General features: G+C 37.2%; 1 protein-coding gene across 2 annotated transcripts in view; it reads left to right on the top strand.

Moving 5' to 3' along the window:
• The window catches only part of GOSR1 (golgi SNAP receptor complex member 1), a 46779-nt gene extending 29425 nt beyond the window's left edge, over positions 1-17354 (top strand). For both annotated transcript variants that reach the window (XM_043585545.1, XM_043585547.1), the window contains exons 7-9: positions 4660-4689; positions 11734-11816; positions 15379-17354. In XM_043585545.1, coding sequence (XP_043441480.1) covers positions 4660-4689; positions 11734-11816; positions 15379-15503 — 238 coding nt within the window. In that variant the 3' untranslated portion in view covers positions 15504-17354. The remainder of the gene's footprint in view (positions 1-4659; positions 4690-11733; positions 11817-15378) is intronic.
• Positions 17355-21041: the final 3687 nt, after the last annotated feature.

Genomic DNA, 21041 nt, shown 5'->3' with positions numbered 1-21041 from the left:
ATGAATGTTGTTTATACCTGGAATCATATGGTATATAACCATTTCAGATTGACTTTTTCACTCAGGATGATTCTCTGGAGTTTCGAGCAGCTTGTTGCATGTATCACTAGCACCTTTTTTGTTGTTGTTTGGTTTGGTTTTTTGTTTTGTTTTGTTTTATTGCTGAGTAGTATTCCATACTATGGATGTACCACAATTTGTTTAACCATTCACCCATTGAAAGATTTCTGGGTTGTTTCCAGCTTTTGGCTGTTAACACACAAAAGTTTCTGTGAACATTCACGTACAAGTTTTTGTGTGAACATATTTTTTTTTCCTCTGGGATAAATGCCCAGGAGTGCAATTGCTGGGTCGTATGGTAGCTGTGTGTTTACTTTTTAACTAGTTTTAAAATTATTTTCTAGAGTGGCTACCATTTTACATTCCTGCTAATGTGTGAATGATCTAGTTTCTCCGTATCCTCACCTGTATTTGGTGGTGTCAGTTATTTGCACAATAGTGTGAATGTACTAAATGCCACTAAATTGTACACTTTATAATGGTTAATTTTATGTTACATGATTTCATTTCAGTATTTTAAAAACTCAGCTCTTAGATATCCACCTCAAGTGCTACTTATGAGATCTAAATGAGAAAAAACAATCAGTTGGACATATCTGTGTGGGACTATTTCTGGGCACTTTTCTGTTCCACTGATCTCTGTGTCTGTCCCTCGACCAGTAACACAGTCTTTTTTCCACCCAGTCTTGATTACTGTAGATAGGTAATAAGTCTTGAAATTGGGTAAACTGACTTTAATTTATTCTTTTTTCAGAATCGCTTTAGTTATTCTAATTCTTTTGGCTTTCTTATATATTTTGCAGTGATCTTATCTATATCTAGGAATTGTGTTAAATTTGTAAATCAGTTTGAGAATTGGCATCTTTACTTTGTTGAGTCTTCCAATCCCTGAATGTGATGTGTCTCTCCATTTATTTAGATCTTCTTTGATTACTTTCATCAGCATTTTGTAATTGTCCTATACAAGTCCTATACAGGTTTTGTTAGATTTACATCTATGTTTTTTTTCTTTGAACAGTTATAAATGGCATTGTCTTTTTAGGTTTGGGGTCCACATGTTTTTTCCTAGTACATAGAAATACAGTTGATTTTTGCATGTTTGTAATGCAACTTTGCTGAACTGACTTACTCTAGTTTTTATTTTTTTATTTAAAAAATTTTTAATGTTTATTTTTGAGAGAGAGAGAGAGAGAGAGAGACAGAGTGTGGGTGGGAGAGGGGCAGAGAAAGGGAGACACAAAACCCGAAGCAGACTCCAGGCTCTGAGCTGTCAGCACAGAGCTCAACGCGAGGCTTGCACTCGTGAACTGCGAGATCATGACGAGCCGAAGTTGGACACTTAACCGACTGAGCCACCCAGACGCCCCTAGGTGTTTTTATATAGTTTATTTGGGATTTTCTGTGTAGGCAGTCTTGTCATCTGCAAATAAAGATAATTTTATTTCTTCCTTTCCAATTGTATGTCTTTTATTTCCTTTTCTTGCTTTATTGCATGCCTAGAACTTCCAGCACTATTTTTGAATAAGAGTGGTGAGAATGGGCTTCCTTGCCCTGTCCCAGGTCTTAGGGAGAAATGTTCAGTCTTTCACTGTTAAGTATAATGCTAGCTATAAGTTTTTGTAGATACTCTATCAAGTTGAGGAAATATCCCTCTATTCTTATTTTTCCGAGAATTTCCCTCATGAATAGGTGTTATATTTTGTCAAATGCTTTTTAGCCTGTTCATATATGGTGAGTTACATTGATTGATTTTTGAATAATTTTTTAAAGTTTTTGTTTAAATTCCAGTTAGTTAACATACAGTGTAATATTAGTTTCAAGTATTACAATATAGTGATCCAGCACTTCGATACAACACCCAATGCTCCCCATCGCCTATTTAACCTGACCTCCTACCCATCTTCTTCTGGTAACCATCAGTCTGTTTTCTATAGTTAAGAGTCTGTTTCTTGGTTTGCCTCTCTCTTTTTTTCCCCTTTACTCATTTGTTTAATAAATTCCACATATAAGTGAAGTCATTTGGTATTTGTCTTTCTCTAACTGACTTATTTCACTCAACATAATACTCTGTCTAGCTCCATCAGTGTTGTTGCAAATGGCAGGATTTCATTCTTTTTTTACAGATGAGTAGTATTCCATTGTGAGTGTGTGTGTGTGTGTGTGTGTGTGTGTGTGTGTGTGTATATATTATTAAAGAAACTGCCCTTTCCCTATTGTATATTCTTGGCTCCTTTATCATAAATTAACTATCTATGCATGGGTTTATTTCTGGGCTTTCTTTTGTATTGATCTATGTCTGTTTTTATGGTAGTACCATACTATTTTAATTTCTATAGCTTTGTAATATAGTTTGGAATCAGGGAGCATGGTACTTCCAGCTTAGTTCTTCTTTCTCAAGATTGTTTTGGTTATTCAGAGTCCTTTATGATTCCTTATACATCTTAGGATTGTTTGTTTCGTTTCTGTAAAAAAAAAAAAAATGCCGCTGGAATTTTGATAGGAATTACATTGAATCTACATATTGCTTTGGACAGTATGGATATTGTAATAGTATTAATTCTTCCAATCCATGAGCATGGAATATCTTTCCATTTATTTGTGTCTTCTTTCAGTGTTTTTTATTAATGTCTTGTCATTTTCAATATATAAGTCACCTCCTTGGTAAAATATATTCCTAGGTACTTTATTCTTTTTTATGCAGTTATAAATGGGATTGTTTTCTTAATTTCTCTGATAGTTCATTATTAGTGTATAGAAACAACCAATTTTTGAGTTATGAGTTTTATATTCTGCAGCTTTCTGAATTCATTCTGAAGTTTTTTGATGGAGTCTTTAGGGTTTTCTATATGTAATATAGATATAATTATAGATATATATATTTCTATGTATAATATTCAAATTTGGATACCTTTTATTTCTTTTTCTTGCCCAATTGCTCTGGCTAGGACTTCTAAAACTATTGAATAAAAGTGGCAAGAGTCGGCATCCTTGTTTCTGATCTTAGAGGAAAAGCTTTTAGCTTTTCATCATAAATTATACTAGTTGTGGGCTTGCCATGTACATAACATTTATTATGTTGTGGTACATTTCCTCTGTACATGCTTCGTTGAGAGTTTTTATCATAAATGGATGTTGACTTTTGTCAGATGCTTTTTCTGCATCTGTTGCGATGATTATGTGATTTTCGTCCTTCATTTTGTTAGGGTGGTGTATTCCATTGACTGATTGTAAATGTTGAACCATCTTTGCATCCCTGGAATAAATCCCACTTAATCATCATGTATGATCCTTTTATTATTATTATTGTTATTATTATTATTATTTTAAAGTTTATTTACTTATTTTGAGAGAGAGAGTGTGAACAGGGAAGAGACAGGGAAAAAGAGAGAGAGAGAATACCAAACAGGCTCCATATTGTGAGCACAGAGCCCGACACAGTGCTTAGTCTCGCGAACTGTGAGATCATGACCTGAGCCAAAACCAAGAGTTGGATGCTTAACTGACTGAGCCACCCAGGTGCCCCTTTTATGGTATTTTTAAAGCTCATCTTTGTCACCTAGTTCATGCAGTAACTTAGGTTTCCTATTATGAAACCTCAAGTTATTTTATACAGTGAACTTAGAAATTCTTTTGTATAGAAGCAGTTGGAAGAAAATATGCAAATATTGAATTGAGAACCTACTGTGCACCTTGCATGTGCTGCGCAGATGCAGATGTTTAGGAGTTAGTTTTCCCACTTTCTGCTGTAAAGCAGCACCTTTATACCAGTTTAAATACCTATAAATTCCTCCCTAAAATAGAGTTGTTTGTGTCCAAGGTCTGATGCATAAAGGCAAACATTGCATTTAGTATCTTTATTCAGATTCTTGAATTGTAAATTTTGTAAGCTGAAATTTGGTTTCGTTTCCAAAACAAAAAACTATTTCCCCAAAATGGAAGGAACTTTAAGGTGTAAATAATTACTTCTTATAGGCCTCAGAACTATATTTCCTTATCCTGCCTCAACAAGTTGGTTGTAATTCTTAAGTTTTGAATAGATGGTGGTGACAAGTTTGAGCTATCTAGATTAAAGAAGTTTCATGTCTTTATGCTGTCATTAAAACTGTTCTGTCTTAGGTGCCTGGGCAGTTCAGTCGGCTAAGCATCTGACTTCGGCTCAGGTCATGATCTCACGGTTTGTGGGTTTGAGCCCCTCATTGGGCTCTGTGCTGACAGGTCAGAGCCTGAAGCCTGCTTTGGATTCTCTGTCTCCCTCTCTCAGTCCCTGCCCCGCTTGCACTCTGTCTGTCTGTCTGTCTCTCTCTCTCTCTCTCTCAAAAATAAATAAACATTTTTAAAAAAAACCCTGTTCTGTCTTTAGTCATCAAGTTTCTCTGTGAAAGAAATAGATTTAAGCTAACAAAAGTAAGATGAAAATTATATATGTGGATAAATTAAATTTATTTCGGGGACCAGAATATACTCCAGATGCTTTCAAAAGTCTGGGTATTCTGTTTGTATAAATGTCTGAAAAATTATTCTCTAAAATGTAGAAAAATTAAGTACAAGTTTTAAAGTGCTTTAATAATTCCAGAATTTTAATTTCCATTTTATTTGCAGCTCAGATCGTCTGATAGAAGAGACAATAAGGTAGGAAAAAAAATTTGTTTTACTCTATTGTTTTTTGTTTGTTTGCAACATAAGTGAACAGATCAGGTTAACCCTGTAACTAGGGATAAAGTTCACTTATCATCCTTAGAGATGGGAATTTCACTAGATTGTGATGAATTTTTACTGTGTCTTTCACTTATAAGAGACATTTGAAGCACAAAATATTTGTTTCAAGAATTAGTGGAATTAAGCTGACTTACCAAGGTTAATTTTTCTGATTAATTCATACTCAGTACTTTCAACTTCAGTCTTTTTATTATTTTTTTTTTTTTTAAGGAAAACCATCTTAGACATGTGATTTTGTGTATATACCATTTATGTAGATTGGGTTTCAGTCACAGCAGCTGTGGAAAATGTGCTGCAGTAATATTTAGTATTATCTGTAATAACACTGAAGTAGTTTATTGCTTAAGGTAAGGGACAATTATGTTGGTTTGAACTACTTAATTCTCTAGGTTTGGTGAATTTTTAGATACTATCTTATGATGGTAAAAAAGTAAATGAACTAGATATGATCTCTACAGTTAGACTTCAGCAATGTCTAAAGCATTTTTTGGGAAAGGTGTGATGAAGTACATGGAAACAACAACAAACATGTACTCTTACTGTAGGCCTTGGTATTGTCTCAAATGCTTTACATGCTTTATTTTATTTAATTTCTTTAATGACCCATGAAATAAACACTGTCCAAAACAAAAAAGAAATTAAGGTAAGTAATTTGCTTGTGGTGACATGATTGATAAATTGTGTTCAGGATTCAAATGCTCAAACCTGAATCTCTATAATTCTAGGACCAGAGCTCTATCTAAGCTACTACTGTATTTCCCACCTTGTAGAAAGTGTACAAGCTTTGGAGTGTGATTTGGTTTGTGCTACTTAGTAGATATCTGTTCTTGGTTAAGTTACTTGGAGTCTTCATTTTCTTATGTGTTCAAAAACCGGGATTGATGATCATACCTCCCTAAAAAATTGTTGTGAAGATGAAAGATAATGAGTAAAATGCCTAATACAATGTGTGAATGATACTAGGTAATCTGTCAGTGGTAGCTTTGTCAGGGACGCCTGGGTGGCTCAGTCAGTTGAGCGTCCGACCCTTGATTTTGGCTCAGGTCATGATCCCAGTACCTTCTGATATTTCAGATTTCAGGAAAATTCCAGTAGTACAAAGAATTCCCATATACGCTTCACCTGGATTCCCCACACGTTAACAGTTTGCCACATTTGCTTTTTCACTTTTCGTTTTTTGAACTACCTGAAAATAAATTGCAGACATGATGCCTCTCTACCACTAAATATTTCATTGTTCACATTTTAAGTATGCATTTATATTGATACAGGCTCATGGATTCTTATTTTATTTAGTAGATTATAATGTTTCTATCATTATTTAATAAATTATAATCTCTTATAATAATGTGTAGTTATCATATCTGGGGATTTTGTTTAAATTGCATGCATTGGGTTGTCCATCTGGGCAAAGGTTTTGCAAAATTGCCTAATTGTCAACTGAAATATTTTCCTTGTGACTCCTTCCCTTTCAACAGCACATAAAGTAAGATAGCATTTGCTAAGGACTTTTTACTTAAACTTTCTCTATAATCCTTTTCCTTTTTTCTTCCTTTTTTCCCCTCCTCTTTCTGCCTGATCTTCTTTGGGCCAGGCTGTCTTAATTAAGCTTTTCAATTCAAAGCTGGCCTATTTAAGGGCTGGTAATATGAGTATAAAAAATTTGGAGTACTTCCTAGTATAGGAACATTTGAGAACCATTGAATCACTGCTGCTGTTATTTTGCTAGGTAAAAGCAAAATAATATAATTATGAAGTCTTTTATTTCACTATTTCCCTTTATTTCAAAATCTGGTAGATATCACAAGTAAAATTTTATTGATTCTAAAGCTAGTTATGATTACTTCTAGGTAATATAAAATTTAAGTGTCAGATAATTGTTTTTGCATATTCTATATGTAACAATTTACTTTTTACTCTTGGAGATAAAAATAGATTTTAAGAATATGTACACAACTGAATATAGACTCTGGCATCACTTAATTGAAAAGAACTGATATTTTTAATATTAACTTATTCTTAAGCTTTAAATGTATAACTGATATTGTCTGTTGTTGAAAAAATAAGTGTCTGAGTTTAGTTCACACAACAGGTAAGAAAGTTCCAGTAAGCACATCAATGATTTATCATTTTAAAAGCATTATATATTATTTGGAGCTTATGTTTTGCCTCTGAGTATTTGACCCTTGATATAACAACAGTCTAGATTTCACTCAGCTTGACTCCAGATGATGCAGTGAGATGGGAAAGTATGTCTAGATATACTTTGTGTGGTACTGGCAATCATGCATATTCACCAAGATAATAACATAATGTATGATGATAATATCCATTCTCCAAGGAATACAAAGTGCTTTGTGGAAATTATTTTTTAATCTTCTTTATCTACTTCTGAGTCAGAGTGCATGGGAGATAGTGATAGTCCCAGTGTAAAAAAACAGGCATATATGATTCAAAGATTGCTTTCAGATGCTCAGCCTAGCTTTAAATGAAATTGTGTTACTTTATATAAGACCATAATACCTGTTTTAAAGTACTTTATAAATTTATATTAAAACAATCACATTTTAGGGGCACCTGGGTGGCTCAGTTGGTTGAGCATCCGACCCTTGATTTTGACTCAGGTCCTGATCCCAGGGTCATGGGATCAAGCCCCATGCTGGGTTCTGTGCTGAGTGTGGAGCCTGCTTAAGATTCTCCTTCTCTTTCCCTCTGCCCCTCTCCCTCGCTGGCATGCATGCTCTCCCTCTCTCTCTCTAAAACAAAATATAGAAAAAATAAAACAGGGGCACCTGGGTGGCTCAGTTGGTTAAGTGTCTGACTCTTGATTTTGGCTCAGGTTCATGGTTCATGAAATTGAGCCCTGTATCCAGCTCTACACTAACAGCACAGAACCTCCTTGGGATTCTCTCTCCCCCTGTCTCTTTGCCCCTCCCTCCCCCTCTCAAAATAAATAAACATTAAAATAAATAAATAAATAAATAATTTTTAAAGCCTCATTTTAAATACCTTATATTCTATCATAGACATACACTGAAGGGAAAAATTATGAATAAGAACTAATGATGCAGGGGCACATGGATGGCTCAGTTAGTTAAGCATCTGCCTTGGGCTAAAGTCATTATCTCATGGTCCATGGGCTCAAGCACCACATCGGGCTCTGCACTGACAGCACATACCTGCTTAGGATTCTCTCTCTCTCCCTCTCTTTGCCCCTCCCTGACTAGTGCTTTCTTTTCCTCTCAAAACAAATAAATAAACTTAGAAAAAAAAGCTAATGATGCAAAGGACGTTGTTATTTTGGACTCTTCTTGTGTTCTTTTCGTTCTTTGGATCTAAAATTCCGTGTAAAGTTAACATTGTCTGCTTCCTTCTATTTTAATCTTGACTGGTTGTTCTCTAGACCTGCCATCCTGCACTGGTCCTGGGATGCTCTATCCCCATTACCTTAAAATGACCTCCATTTTTTCTTTAATGTTTATTTATTTATGAGAGAGAGCGGGAAAGAGAGAGAATCCCAAGCAGGCTCCACGCTGTCAGTGCAGAGCCCGACTTGGCGGCTTAAACCCACCAACCATGAGATCATGACCTGAGCCAAAATCAAGAGTCGGATGCTTAACAGACTGAGCCACCCAGATACCTCAGTGACCTCCTTTATTGGATCACTTATTTCTTGGATTTGGTGTCTTCCATAAACTCTTAGTTTATTCCCTCATTATACTGGACCACGTTCTTCAGTGGTTTCCTGAGAAAGAACAGGAGGTACAACTTTTGGACTTTTCACATCTATTCTTGATTCATTGTTTAGCTAAGTTAGGAATAATTTTGAAATTTTTGATGACATTGTTTCCAGTATTGTTTTTAAGTTCAGTGCCAGTTAAGATTTCTGTTCCTTTGTATGTGATGAGCCTTTTTCCTCTGGAAGCTTTTAGGATTATCCCTTTTTCCCTATGCTTTTGGTGTTTTTTAACCTTATCATGCATCTTTTCCAGTTCGTTGTACTGGCCATTGGATGAGTTCCTACAGTCTGGAAACTCCTCTTCAGTTCTGAGACATTTTCTTAAACTCTCATTTTCCCACCTCCTTCTTCACTGTTTTTGTTTTCTTTTTTCTTTTTTCTTTTTTTTTTTTTTGGTTTTAATTTTAAAAGGTAACATGTTGGGCTTTCTGTTCCTTTTTTTACCCTTTCTCCGTTTTCCACTTATCTTTTTTTCTACTTTCTGAGGGGTTTACTCAGTTTGTCCTTTTGAGATTTGTTACACTTTTATTTCCATTCTTTTTTTTTTAATTTATACCGGCTCTTTTCTCAGTGGTGGGTACACTCTTACACACATGTACACACACACACACACACACACATACATTTATGTCTTTCATGGGTGTGATACCTTCTTTCTCTCTCTGAAGACATTAAATATAATTCAGTTTTAGAGTTTCTTGAACTTCTGTTATTGCCTCTGTTTCCTCAGACTCACTTTTCTATTTGATAGTTTTTATTTGGATCTCTCTTAGAGGCTCTTCTCAAACTTGTAGTGATTCTTGATTTTTTGTTCATATTTAAGGGTGAGGCTCCAGAAAATCCAGTAATTGGAAGCTAGTTCTCTGTACATGGGTGGTGGGACTTGCCAAGTAGTAGGCCTTACAATGCATGATCAGAAAGGGACCTGGTTGTTTTGTGGGGAACTTCAAAATGTCAGGATCTTTAAGGTCTCTTTTTCTAGGTTAGATCTGCTACTGAACTGGGGGCAGTCACCTGACTGTGTTGTTCAGGGAAGATAATTTAGGGGTCTGGCAATTCCTTGCACAAATTTCCATTTTTAGCCCTATTTCACAGTTTTGCCTTCAGAGATACCTGATCCCTTTAAATCTTGATCTTTTCTAGGATCTGGGAAAAACTTTTATAAATCATGCTTAACTCCTAGCGGTACTGAGGCAAATAACTACAGTAGATTTGGCGCTGATAATGTTATTCACGTTTCTTCATCACTCAGGTGGAATTCCTGTAATTTTCTTTGTGAGATGTGTATAGTTTAGAAAAGTACAGTGTTCTTATTTTAGCAATTTAAATCATTCTAAAATGTAAAAAAAAAAGTTCATCTGGTAGTGTCCCTCCATTCCTATCCCCTAAGTAACTTGTATTCACTGACAGTTGTGTATCTTTCTAAATACGTTCTCATTGTCATACAAACATACACAATGATGTTTTATTGCTTAAAATAAAAAAGGATTCATACTTTACACATTCTGTGGCTTCGTTAATTATTCAGTGTATCATAAACATTCCTCCAGTTTAATAGAAATAATGCCAACTTATTCTTTTTAATAACCAAATATTATTTCATAGTTTCGTTGTATCATAATCTGTTAAACCATTCCAATGTTGTTTCCATTGGGGGGTGTTTTTGTTTGCTTGTCTCTTACTATTCCAAACAGCACTCTAATATATATCCTTTGATCTGTCTCCCCACACACTTTTGTTTCTTCTTGGCCTTCTCAAATCTTGAAATTTCAGTTTTGATATGTCATTTGCTTAGAGTACTCCTAGCATTTTCCTCCAATAGGATACCTGGTCTTGGCTGTTCAAGAGTGTGTTCAGTCAGCTCCCAGATAGGTCAGGCTATTAGACCCCTAAGCAGTGGCATACTAGGTGGTAGTGGGTGCCCCAGCAGTTTTTTCTTCTTCAGGGCCGGGCATCACACCATCTGATGGACTGTCAGCTCCTGGCTCATAGGTTTCTGTGGTTGTGTGTACCACCCTTTACCAGCTACAGTTCAGTGCATCACTGTAGCTCCTGTACACGCACGTCCATATCTTCCATTGTTGGGTTCCTTAGGGTGAATTGAAACCTAGGGCTTTGCCCCAGGCTTGAAGAAAAATCTCGTCTTCCCTGCCATCAATTCCTTGGTTCTTCCCTTGCTTGAGAGAGTATAGCCTACCTGGCTTTCTTTCTTGGATATTTCAAAAGAATGAGGGATCTCAGATGGACCCCTCCCCATCATATCTGCCTTTGTTCATGTGTTCCTCCATGGAGGAAGTTGGACCAACGATAGGGTCAGGAATTTGTGCTCTGATCATCATCTTCCCAGAATCTCTTCATCTCTGTTGCTTTTTTTTTTTTTTCAACGTTTGATATATTTTCAGAATTATTCAAGGACATTCTGTTTCCTATTGTTTTTTATGTTATCAGTATCTATAGCTCTCTCCTGTGTGTTATATATAAAAATGGGTACTGACCTATGCTCTAGGATTCTAATGCCCAGGGAGATAAGACTGTTGAAGTTAATCCTGGCATGAAAGCAAAAAGATATTAAGTGAGATTCTTTTAAACAGGACATCAGAATAGTCACATGGAAGAGACTATAGTATAGTCTGTAAGAGAAGGGACGTTCCCCCATCTCTTTAGTCATTTAATGAATGCATAACCTTTGTCACTTGGCTTGGAAACCCAGCCTAATGTTGCATGTGTCTCCTAAAATCTGCCTAGATGGTTCTCAAGTAGAATTCTGGAACATAATCTTTTCATAAGTTAAGGGCTGGTTATATATGGGTATTTTGTGATGTGTTAACACTTTTGGTTCTTTTTTTATGATTATAATTTCCTACTTCTCTCTCAACAGTTTTCCTGATTAAAGATATTTTTAGTAGCTGGCCCCTTTCAAAACCATTTTAAGAAGCTTTTGTAATAGGGATTTCTCTGTTATTTCATTTGTTACTTTGGGAAAAATCACAGGAAATGGCCTACTGTCCAGAAAGACATCAGAAGATAGCAGTAGGGATGGAGTGGATATTCAGGAAAAGACAGTGGGAAGGTGACTTGGGAAATGATTTTTTTTCCTGCCTGTGCTTTTCAAGATGATGTTGCCCATCTTAGTTTTCTCTTCACTTTTAAGAATATGATGGATCTGCGCAGGATAATCTTAAATGCCGACGTAATTATCTTCTCTTTTCCCCCTTCAGCATTGCTATGGCAACAAAAGAAAACATGACTTCACAGAGAGGAATGTTGAAGTCAATTCAGAGCAAAATGAATACTTTGGCCAGTATCCTTTCTGAAAGTTTGAAATCTCTAGGTTTTTGAGGTGGGGGTGGGGGTGGGGGTCTGTGTGTGTGCTTTTTTGGTTTTGGTTTTGGTTTTGGTCAGGTTGCCATCATCAGTAGTGGTTGAGAGCATCAATAGTTACATATGAATATGCCTTGCATTCCTACTCTGTAGAAGTTGATACTGTTTAGTACTATTTGTGAAAGATTCTACACCAGAAGTCTGACATTAGTAGATTTAGAAAATTATAAATATGAATTTTCAAATTATTTTACATTTTAAAAACTCCTGGGGCGCCTGGGTTGCTCAGTTGGTTAAGCACCTGACTCTTGATTTATTTCGTCTCAAGTCATGATGTCACTGTTGTGAGATCAAGCCCGGGTTCGGACTCCACACTGACAGCATGGAGCCTACTTGGGATTTTCTCTCTCCCTCGCTCTCTGCGCCTCCCCCACTCACGCTTCTCTCTCCCTCCCTCCCTCTCTCCCAAAATAAATAAATAAATTTTTTTTTTTAAGTTTTTAAAAAATGTTTTATTATAGAGAGACAGAGCATGAGCAGAGAAGGGGCAGAGAGAGAGGGAGACACAGAATCTAAAGCAGGCTCCAGGCTCTGAACTGTCAGCACAGAGTCTGACGCGGGGCTCAAATCCACGAACCATGAGATCATGACCTGAGCCGAAGTTGGATGCTCAACCAACTGAGCCACCCAGGCACCCCAGTAAAACTCCACAGTATATATTATTCTTACCTCAACATCATAAATTATATGCTTTTTTATTACTTCTTTCTCCAGTTTGAAGAATAAGTCAGTGTCAGATTCTTAGAAAGAGAAGGAAGGAGACAGCCATACATGAGTTGTAACTGCTGTTAGAGTATTTTCATTGTGATTCGTTATGCACAAGCTGAACATTAGAATAGATTCTCTGCTTGTTAATTGTGACCTCTACATTTTTAATTCTTGAGTTTCCTGATTTGAATTAGGATTACTAATACTAACATGAAACCCAGTGGGGAAACTGGTAAGCCTGCTACTCTGAAACATTTTGTTTACTCTCTGAGAAGTCAAGACTTTTAGAGAAAAAGTTTCCTTCCCCAATTAGTAAGGGGAAGGGCCTAAAAAGTTGAGTACCTTCTGGTCCTAGATAATTTTTTTTTAAGTTTATTTATTTTGAGAGAAAGAACATGAACAGGGAAGGAGCAGAGAGAGCGGGGGAGAGAGAGAATCCCAAACAGGCTGCACACTGTCAGCACAGAGCCTGACCCAGGGCTCGAATTCATGAACAGTGAGATCATGACCTGAGCCAAAACCAAGAGTCAGCCACTGAACTGACTGAGCCACCCAGGTACCCTGGTCCTAGATAATTTAAGGTCACTTTTAGTTTGATACGTACTTCCCTAAGGAATATCCTGAAGTATATTTTGTATTTTCCAACTTTTTGTGAATTTTGTTCCTGTTTTGTCACCCTAAGTGCAAAATAACTTATCCATAATTGTTTATATTTTACATAGGGCTGTACAGTTTACAGAGTACTGTTATATACATTGTATCATCTTGCCATTACCACAAATTATAATAATTCTGGAAAAATGTGTGTTCAAAAACAAAATGCGTGTGTTAGTCGAGACTCCATAGAGAGATAGTAACAGAAACCTCATTTAGACTGACTTAAGGGGGGAAAGGAGGGAATTAATTTGTTCATATTTATCTAAAATTCAGGGGTAGAATTTAACCTAAGGCATGGCTCAATTCAGGAGCTCAGATGTTATTGTCAAGAATCTGCTTTTCCTCTCTCTTTTCCCCCTACCTACTCCATCTCTTATCTTTGCTTTCCTGTGATTGGCCTCATTCTCAACGAGGTTTTCTCCACATAGTGATAGAGATGGCTAGAAGAATCACCTTCTGCCAGTTAAAAATCCCCATGGAAAGGGGGTCTTTTCTACCAGCTGTAATAAAAGTCCCAAGAGGACTGTAGTTGCCCCAGCTTGAGTCACTAGAAGGGAATATTCTTTCTGGCCAATCCGAGTTTGTAAATATACCTGATGGCAGAGGACAAGGTCAGCCTACACTATTACATGGACTGAACTAGATTATTATAGAAGGAGAGAGAGGGGGACTTCTCTAAAGGTAATATGCCCATTCTAGACAGAATTCCCTAATGCCAAAAGTATTCTAAGGGGATTGTTGATTCTTTACGAAGCAAGAGAAGATTAAGCATTTGTTCTATATGAGATTTGTACCTTGTAAAAGTTTTTGCCTATTATTTCATGCTGCTGCTGCTTCAGTATTTTTAAAAATTATTTCTGCAAATTTTTCTCATTAATTAAAAAAACACATTAATGCCTACAATATGTAAAGCTCTGTTCTGGATAGGGAAATTCAAGATTAGAAGATAACATGGTCCTAATCATATAATATGTAGAATATATAAGTGTACAAATAAATATAGTCCCTGCTGGGTGGTTTAATTACAGGAAAATGCAATAAAGATTCACAGAGTGGAGGTATTATTCTAGCTCTCTAGTATTGTAGGTGGTTTTTGTCAGTGATTTTCCTGACTTTGATAAAATACCTATATTAACAAAGAGGAGGCACCCGAAGGTATATTGTCAGAAATGCAAAACAGTGGCACCTGGGTGGCTCAGTCGGTCTGACTCTTGGTTTCGGCTCAGGTCATGATCTCATGGTTCATGAGTTCGAGCTGCATGTCAGGCTCCACACTGCCGGTGCAGAGCCTGCTTGAGATTCTGTCTTTGCCTCTCCGCCCCCCCCCCCCACCCCTTTCTCTCGCTCTCTCTCAATGTAAATAAACTTTAAAAAATGCAAAACAAGTTAGGATGCACAGGCATGTGCTTTGGTCTACAACATACAAATAAGAGTATGAAGATATTTTGAAATACTAAGTAAAATATAGCTGTGACTGCTTTTTTAAACCTCTAAAATTGGAAATTTCCTATCTTTTTTTATGTTTCCTAAGTAGGACAGCTAGAACAGTGTAGCCCCCTTACCTACCATATCCTACCTACTGCTGCAGAGTAAACTAAAAAATTTAAATAATTCACCAGTGACTGATTTATTCAGACCCTAGAGTTGGTTGCCACCACCTATTGCCTGATTCCAAGGGGGTTATCACCCTGTGAGGAGAGGATCAAGAACTTCAGAACTCTTCTGGCCGAACTTCTCACTTTCCTGAGAGAAGGGGTTTAGAGAGAGAAAAAGAGAGAGAAAGGAAAAGAGAACAGAATAGGGTGTTGTTAGCAGTGGTATTGGCTGTACTTACACCTCCCTGCCCTGCAGAGTCCCTCTGTTCCTAAGCTCACTACCTCCCACCCTGACCCCAAGCCTGGTTGTAATTCCTCGGTTGGTTTGGGACCTTGAGCAGTAGGATGTTCCCAGTTTGGGTATGTGTTTTTTTAAAGACTCCCTCAGTGTAATTTTCTTCCTCTGTATTTCTTCTCATTATTTATTGTTTCTGGACTCCACTGATCTCTATTTTTGTGACCCCTGTGACTTTTCACTAAAGAGGCTTCTTCAAATATGACCTTAATAAAGATTTCCCAAAGATCGTTTTCCTGCTGTGAACAGCCTGATCCAACGAATCAATCTTAGGAAACGGCGAGACTCCCTCATCCTGGGCGGTGTTATTGGTGTCTGTACCATCCTATTGCTGCTGTATGCTTTCCACTGATGGAACATCTCCAGGGACTCTTGACAACCACCACTTTCACACCCTGATCCGGAATAAGGAAAAATAGGAAGGAGAAGTTGATTGTCCTGATGATTAGCCTGACCAACAGGATTAATTCAAGACTGATGGTGATGGACTCTGTGATACGGTCAGGTTGAGCTGAAGCCACAGTTTTCCTGTGCTATCTTTTCTAACACACATTTCCTTCTGTTTTTAGTTTAAAAAAAAAAAAAAGTTTTCAGTTGCTTTTGTCTTCCCAGGAGGTAAGTAAACCAATCAGAAACAGAGTTTCTATGCTTCAGTAATAGTGTTGAAGGCTGATAACAAGCCAGATCTTACAGCTGGACTCTAGAAAACCAGGTTTCTCTATATCCAAAGACTGTTTTCCTTTCAGCCACCAGATTGGGTTGTGAATAAAAATAGTTCTTGTCCTTTTATTTTACAGTCATGAAGAGAAATCACAAGTCATTTCTTGATAAGCTGTGCTATAAATTTCTACTCTGTGCCCCTGTTTTGGTATTCCAGAAAAATTACATTTTTCACAGGTTCTTTGAGATGCTAACAGGTCAACTTCAACACAGTTGAGGTTGTCTGAAACAGAAGACAAACACCGCAAGAAAAGCTTTTTTCTTCCTCTTTTTTTAAATTGTATGCACACTGGGGTTAACTATATTGCTGGAAAAGCATTGAGAATAACAGGCTTTTTTGTCCGTCATTGTTTTGATGTTTTGTTTATTTCTTCCATTGGATTAATACTTGCTACTATGAGAAAATGCAATCTCAGTTCTACCATGGTAAAAGTAACTAATAGCCAGTGTCTGTCAGCGCCCCCAACTATTCCTCATCATGTCAGGATTAACCCTGAGTGAGGGGACTGCTCAATTTTCAGTGAGATCTGTTCAGCAAGCCACATGTAAAAAGACATTGATTGAGGGGTCACCATCCAGATTATTCCATTTGTAAATGCTCCATGATTTATGAGCAAAGATTCAAGAAATACTGCCTAATGTACCAGGAAGTCTGTGTTTTATGAAAACCTACTCATTCCAAATCTGTTAAGCTTTCCAAACATCCAGAGAATGGTTTTACTGTTGAAGGTGCATGTGACAGAATCTATCTGTATCTGCACCTGTCTTCTACTACCATCCCTGGACAGTAACAGAATTTTAAACCACCCACCAGAATTCTTTTCAGGTTTAACCATTTCTCCATTTCTGTAAACTTACAACTTAGTCACCTGAACTACCACAAATAGTTTGAAGACGTCAACATCTACACTCCTCACCAAGAAAGAAGGTTGCTCTTCACCATTGGAATGGACTCTGGTATTTATAGTATTGACCTCAGACTGTGCCACAGGGAATAAAAGGATATGAGCATGGAGTTCTTAACGATATCACAGTGCATCGGTGATGACATTCAGGTTAACTTGATACAAGAGCTGATGGCTATACTAACCCCTGATCTGGTACAGAAACTGAGAGCTTTTTCATTCTGTTGTCAAAGTTTTATTATGTTCTGGGTATGAAAGCCATTGGATACATTTTTTTAAACTATGGGGTTTATTTTTCTAAATATGGGTTGATTGATCAGATAACTTGATTGGGGATGCCCTGAAAAGAAAGTCTAAGTTTTCCCAATGTAAATCTTAAAGGATCAGAGAAGTTCATTTACTAAATTCTCTGTTGGGAGAACAAGACTGTTCTCCCCTGACACTTTATTATCTTTGATTTTTCAAAGGGCCTTGATTGGTGGTTGTGCCTCAGCTAGAATTTATGGGACTTTCATTGCTATATGGTTGGCATTTATAAAATCTGAAGTATCATAAATAAAGTTATTTATTTAATTATACTACCAGTCTTTTTTACTGGTCTGATTATTTGGTATATTCATTAAAGCTGATTGTGTGAGAGTAAAACTAGGGGCTGAGCTGCTTGCTGCACTGAGCAAATACTTTTGATGGCTGATGAGCCTTTCCTTTAGGGTAATGCTTAAATGAAGTAATAGAATTATGTTGGTTATTTTCTTTATGAAAATAAACTAGTTCTTCCAAGGAAGTTGATAAGGCTTGGTATAAGATGTTGTTGTCTGGTAGGTCTGACTAACCTCCCAGTGCTATATAGCCCATAGTGAGGTGACCCAGGGCCAAATGTAGCTAGCCAGGAGAGGGCTTGTCCTTTCCTCTTATGGTTCTTTCATTTGCAGAAAGAAACCCTGGAGTAAGGAAATAGAAGTGTGTCATTTACAAAAAGAGGATTTGGATCCTGTGGTAGCTGATTTGAACTCTTTCAGTTTGGTGCCATTTAACTTTTTTTTTTTTTTTTTTTTTTTTTTTAACCAGATTGGTTTTCCACCTTTTCTTCTGTCCTTACAGACCTGTTGCCAGGCTCAGGGGCCAACAGTAAGTTGCCTGTCAGAGCTGGGAGTTCAGGAAGGAAGTTTCCTCTTAAGGGAAGTTATTCTTCCTTGGCCATTGTCATATAAGGGACCTTTTCCTTTGGGATTATTTTAGTAATAATTCAAAACTTTCCATTTCACTAAGTGTGAAAAACCACAGCAACAAAAAGGACAGACTTCCCAAAGGTATACTTCTGAGATTTTGTCTTAATGTGAGCTGATGACTTTAGTTAGAAATGTTTAATTTATTACTAAAGTTCAAACCCTGATATCCCAGTGCTTCAGGTGATCTGTCCTGGCTATCTCTACAATCTTCTTAGTGTTTTCAGTGATGCTGAAGGATTCCCTGTAACCTGTATTGCTCACCCTTTATTTTTCTAATGTTAGAAAAGGGCTTTCCTTCTCCACTATTCCTCTCTCCTTTGTACCAAAATTCACTTGTACAGAGAATGCCTCTTTTTTTCCCTACTACCCAGTACTCAGATCAGGCGTGGAAGTAAAATCCTAAGAATTGGACAAGTGAAGAGAGGAAACATCACGCGGGCACTTTTTTGTACCTGAAACCAAATATTTACTTTAGTTCTTTCCTATTGGATGCTGAGTACATCTGAATAGGAAAATGTGCTTATTGAGCCTTTTGATGTAATAATGACTTTTGGCCTCTATGGAATTGAGGCACCTTGGACTTGCATTCCCACCATTAATGTTTTCTTCACTGTTAATAATCTCAACCTGATGAAAAGGACTTTAAAGAACTGGACTAACCTTTTTGGTCTTCTAATACCTCATGTTTGGTCATTAGCCAGATACAATATTTTTGGAAATTGACCAAGTTTTCTAACTTGCTGTTGAGGGTAAATGGCCATGTCTAGGATTAGTGCTGAAGTTGGTGGCAAATGTAATAACTAGAGAACAAATGGATTCTACCCAGAAAATTAAAATGATTATGTATGTTCCATTCTCCTTTTGGGTTAGAGGTTATTTAGCCTGGTCTCTACAAAGACACAGAGCTTTTCATCATGGTCTTTCTAAACTAATCTTGTTATTTTTTTTATAGACCTGCATATTCTTAAGCGTATATGGGGAAAGAAAATAAGGAAGGACTAAGTGACTCTTAAGGATGTTTATTGGATAAAAAACTGAGACAAAGCTGAGCCGTGTCTTGAGGGATCATTCTCATTTTCTCTGTCCTTAGTGTCTCACTTCAGTACCAGAGTATTTTTATCTGTCCACATCCTGTTAGCTCTTAGAGAGGGAGGGACATCCATTCCAGTCACACTTCGCCATGATAAAAAATGTTTCCTCATGAGAAATGCCAATACAGATTTTTAAAAATCTATTCCAAATGCACTTTCTAATTTTTTTTTGCTTTTAAAATGGCTTCTTGGAACCAGATTTATTGTATTTGTACTTAATTTTTGTTCTCATCTAAATGCATTTTCTGACTGTATAGAAGAAGCTTTGTTATGTAATTTAATAATAAATTAGAAATCTAAATGGTTGTGCCTGTGGTTGTTTGTACTGAAGCCGCACCATCGAGGCAGTTTGCGGTAGTGATTATGGAATCTTTGCTGTCGATAAGTATTTCTCATCATGTCCTAAAACCCTGGGTGAAGAAGTGCTGAGAAGCTGCCTATCACCTGTTGTTCAGAAACATCATATGACTATTCCACTGATAATTTAGCCCAAGGGATGCAGGAGAACCTCTTACCAAAATAAACTTCAGAAGGTATGATTGGGAGTGTAAAATTGTAGAATTTAGCAAGATAAACAGGTTCTTACCCTCCCTAAATAATGGCTTTTTATCCTGTAGACCAGAACTTGATTCTCTACCCCACCAGAGAATTTGAAAATCCCTCATCTTCCATTACCTTTCCACGTGTTTTTATTCATGTTTTCTTCATCTTTTTTTCTTAAGTAACGGTATAATTGAGATAAAATTCACATACCATAAAATCCACCCTTTTAGGGTGTACTGATGGGTTTTAGTATGTTAGTTGTACGACCAGCACCACTAACTTCAAAACATTTTCATCACCCCAGAAAGCAGCACTGTTCCCATTAGCAGTGACTCCCCACCCCACTCTCTGTCCTTTTTTATCTGACCAGACTGTTCTTACTGATTTGGCCACCCCAGTTTTTCCCTCTCATCCATTCACATGGCTTCTGAAGTACCCCACCTTTCTTGAGATCCTGACTTTTCTTTGGCTACTAACATGTGCCCAGCTCTGTACGTGCACACCCCCACATAGACGTACATAGAGCCCAACACCACTCGTAGTGAGGTTAGCCATCCCTTTCACAGATAAGAAGACAAGCCCAGAAGGATTAAGTAATTTGCTGAAAATCAGAGTGAACAGTAAAGCAAGGATTTGAATCTTGAGGGCTTTTTGATGCCAGATATCGTGCTGGCTCCAGAAAGTAACTTGTGCTGCATGATCACAGGAGAAGCTAGGAAAGAAGCACCAATTTTGCCTGGTTTTAACAGTGATACATGTAAATCTTATTTAAAGTCCTGTGGCTTGATTATTTTCAAGGAATACTAACTATTGGCTGACTGCTTAGTAAAGAGGACTCATTTGTAAATCACTTCCTTTATGAGAACGAATATATTGAAGTTGTAAAAAAATTTTTTAGTGACTTTAATTCAGGCCACACTTCCTGCTCAGCTCTTTTTGTACCTTCTAGTTTCGAACCTTCTAGTTTCAGAGGTCTTCCTAGAGATGGCCGAGGCCGAGCCGGACAGAGCACCTCAGAGCAGATCCTGAAGCCAGTTCCACCCACACTGAGGCAGTGGTGCATTTTGCTTTCTAGGTGCGATGGCTTTGATGGGCGGCCACTCCTATTATGCTGCTCTTTCTTGGGGAAAGGATCTGAGGCCCTGCCCCAACATGCCATGTCTGATGGCAGAGAGGCCCAGAATTTTAAAAAAAAAAAAAAAAAAAGTGGGTGGAGACTCCCTGAAGATGTTTACCATCAGGATATTTTCTCTTGTTTCTCTAAAACAAAAGCGTGGAGAAAAGTCTGTTCCTCCTCCTGAAGTTACAGATTTGCTGGCTGAGTTGGAACAAAGAGGGATCCTGTTTTGTCTGCTGCCTTCCGCTCCACCCAGCTAAGATTTCCCACTTTGGCAGAGCTCCT

Source organism: Prionailurus bengalensis, chromosome E1 (assembly GCF_016509475.1).
Source record: "Prionailurus bengalensis isolate Pbe53 chromosome E1, Fcat_Pben_1.1_paternal_pri, whole genome shotgun sequence".
Taxonomy (NCBI): Eukaryota; Metazoa; Chordata; class Mammalia; order Carnivora; family Felidae; genus Prionailurus; species Prionailurus bengalensis.
This window is presented reverse-complemented; position numbering and strand designations above follow the sequence as displayed.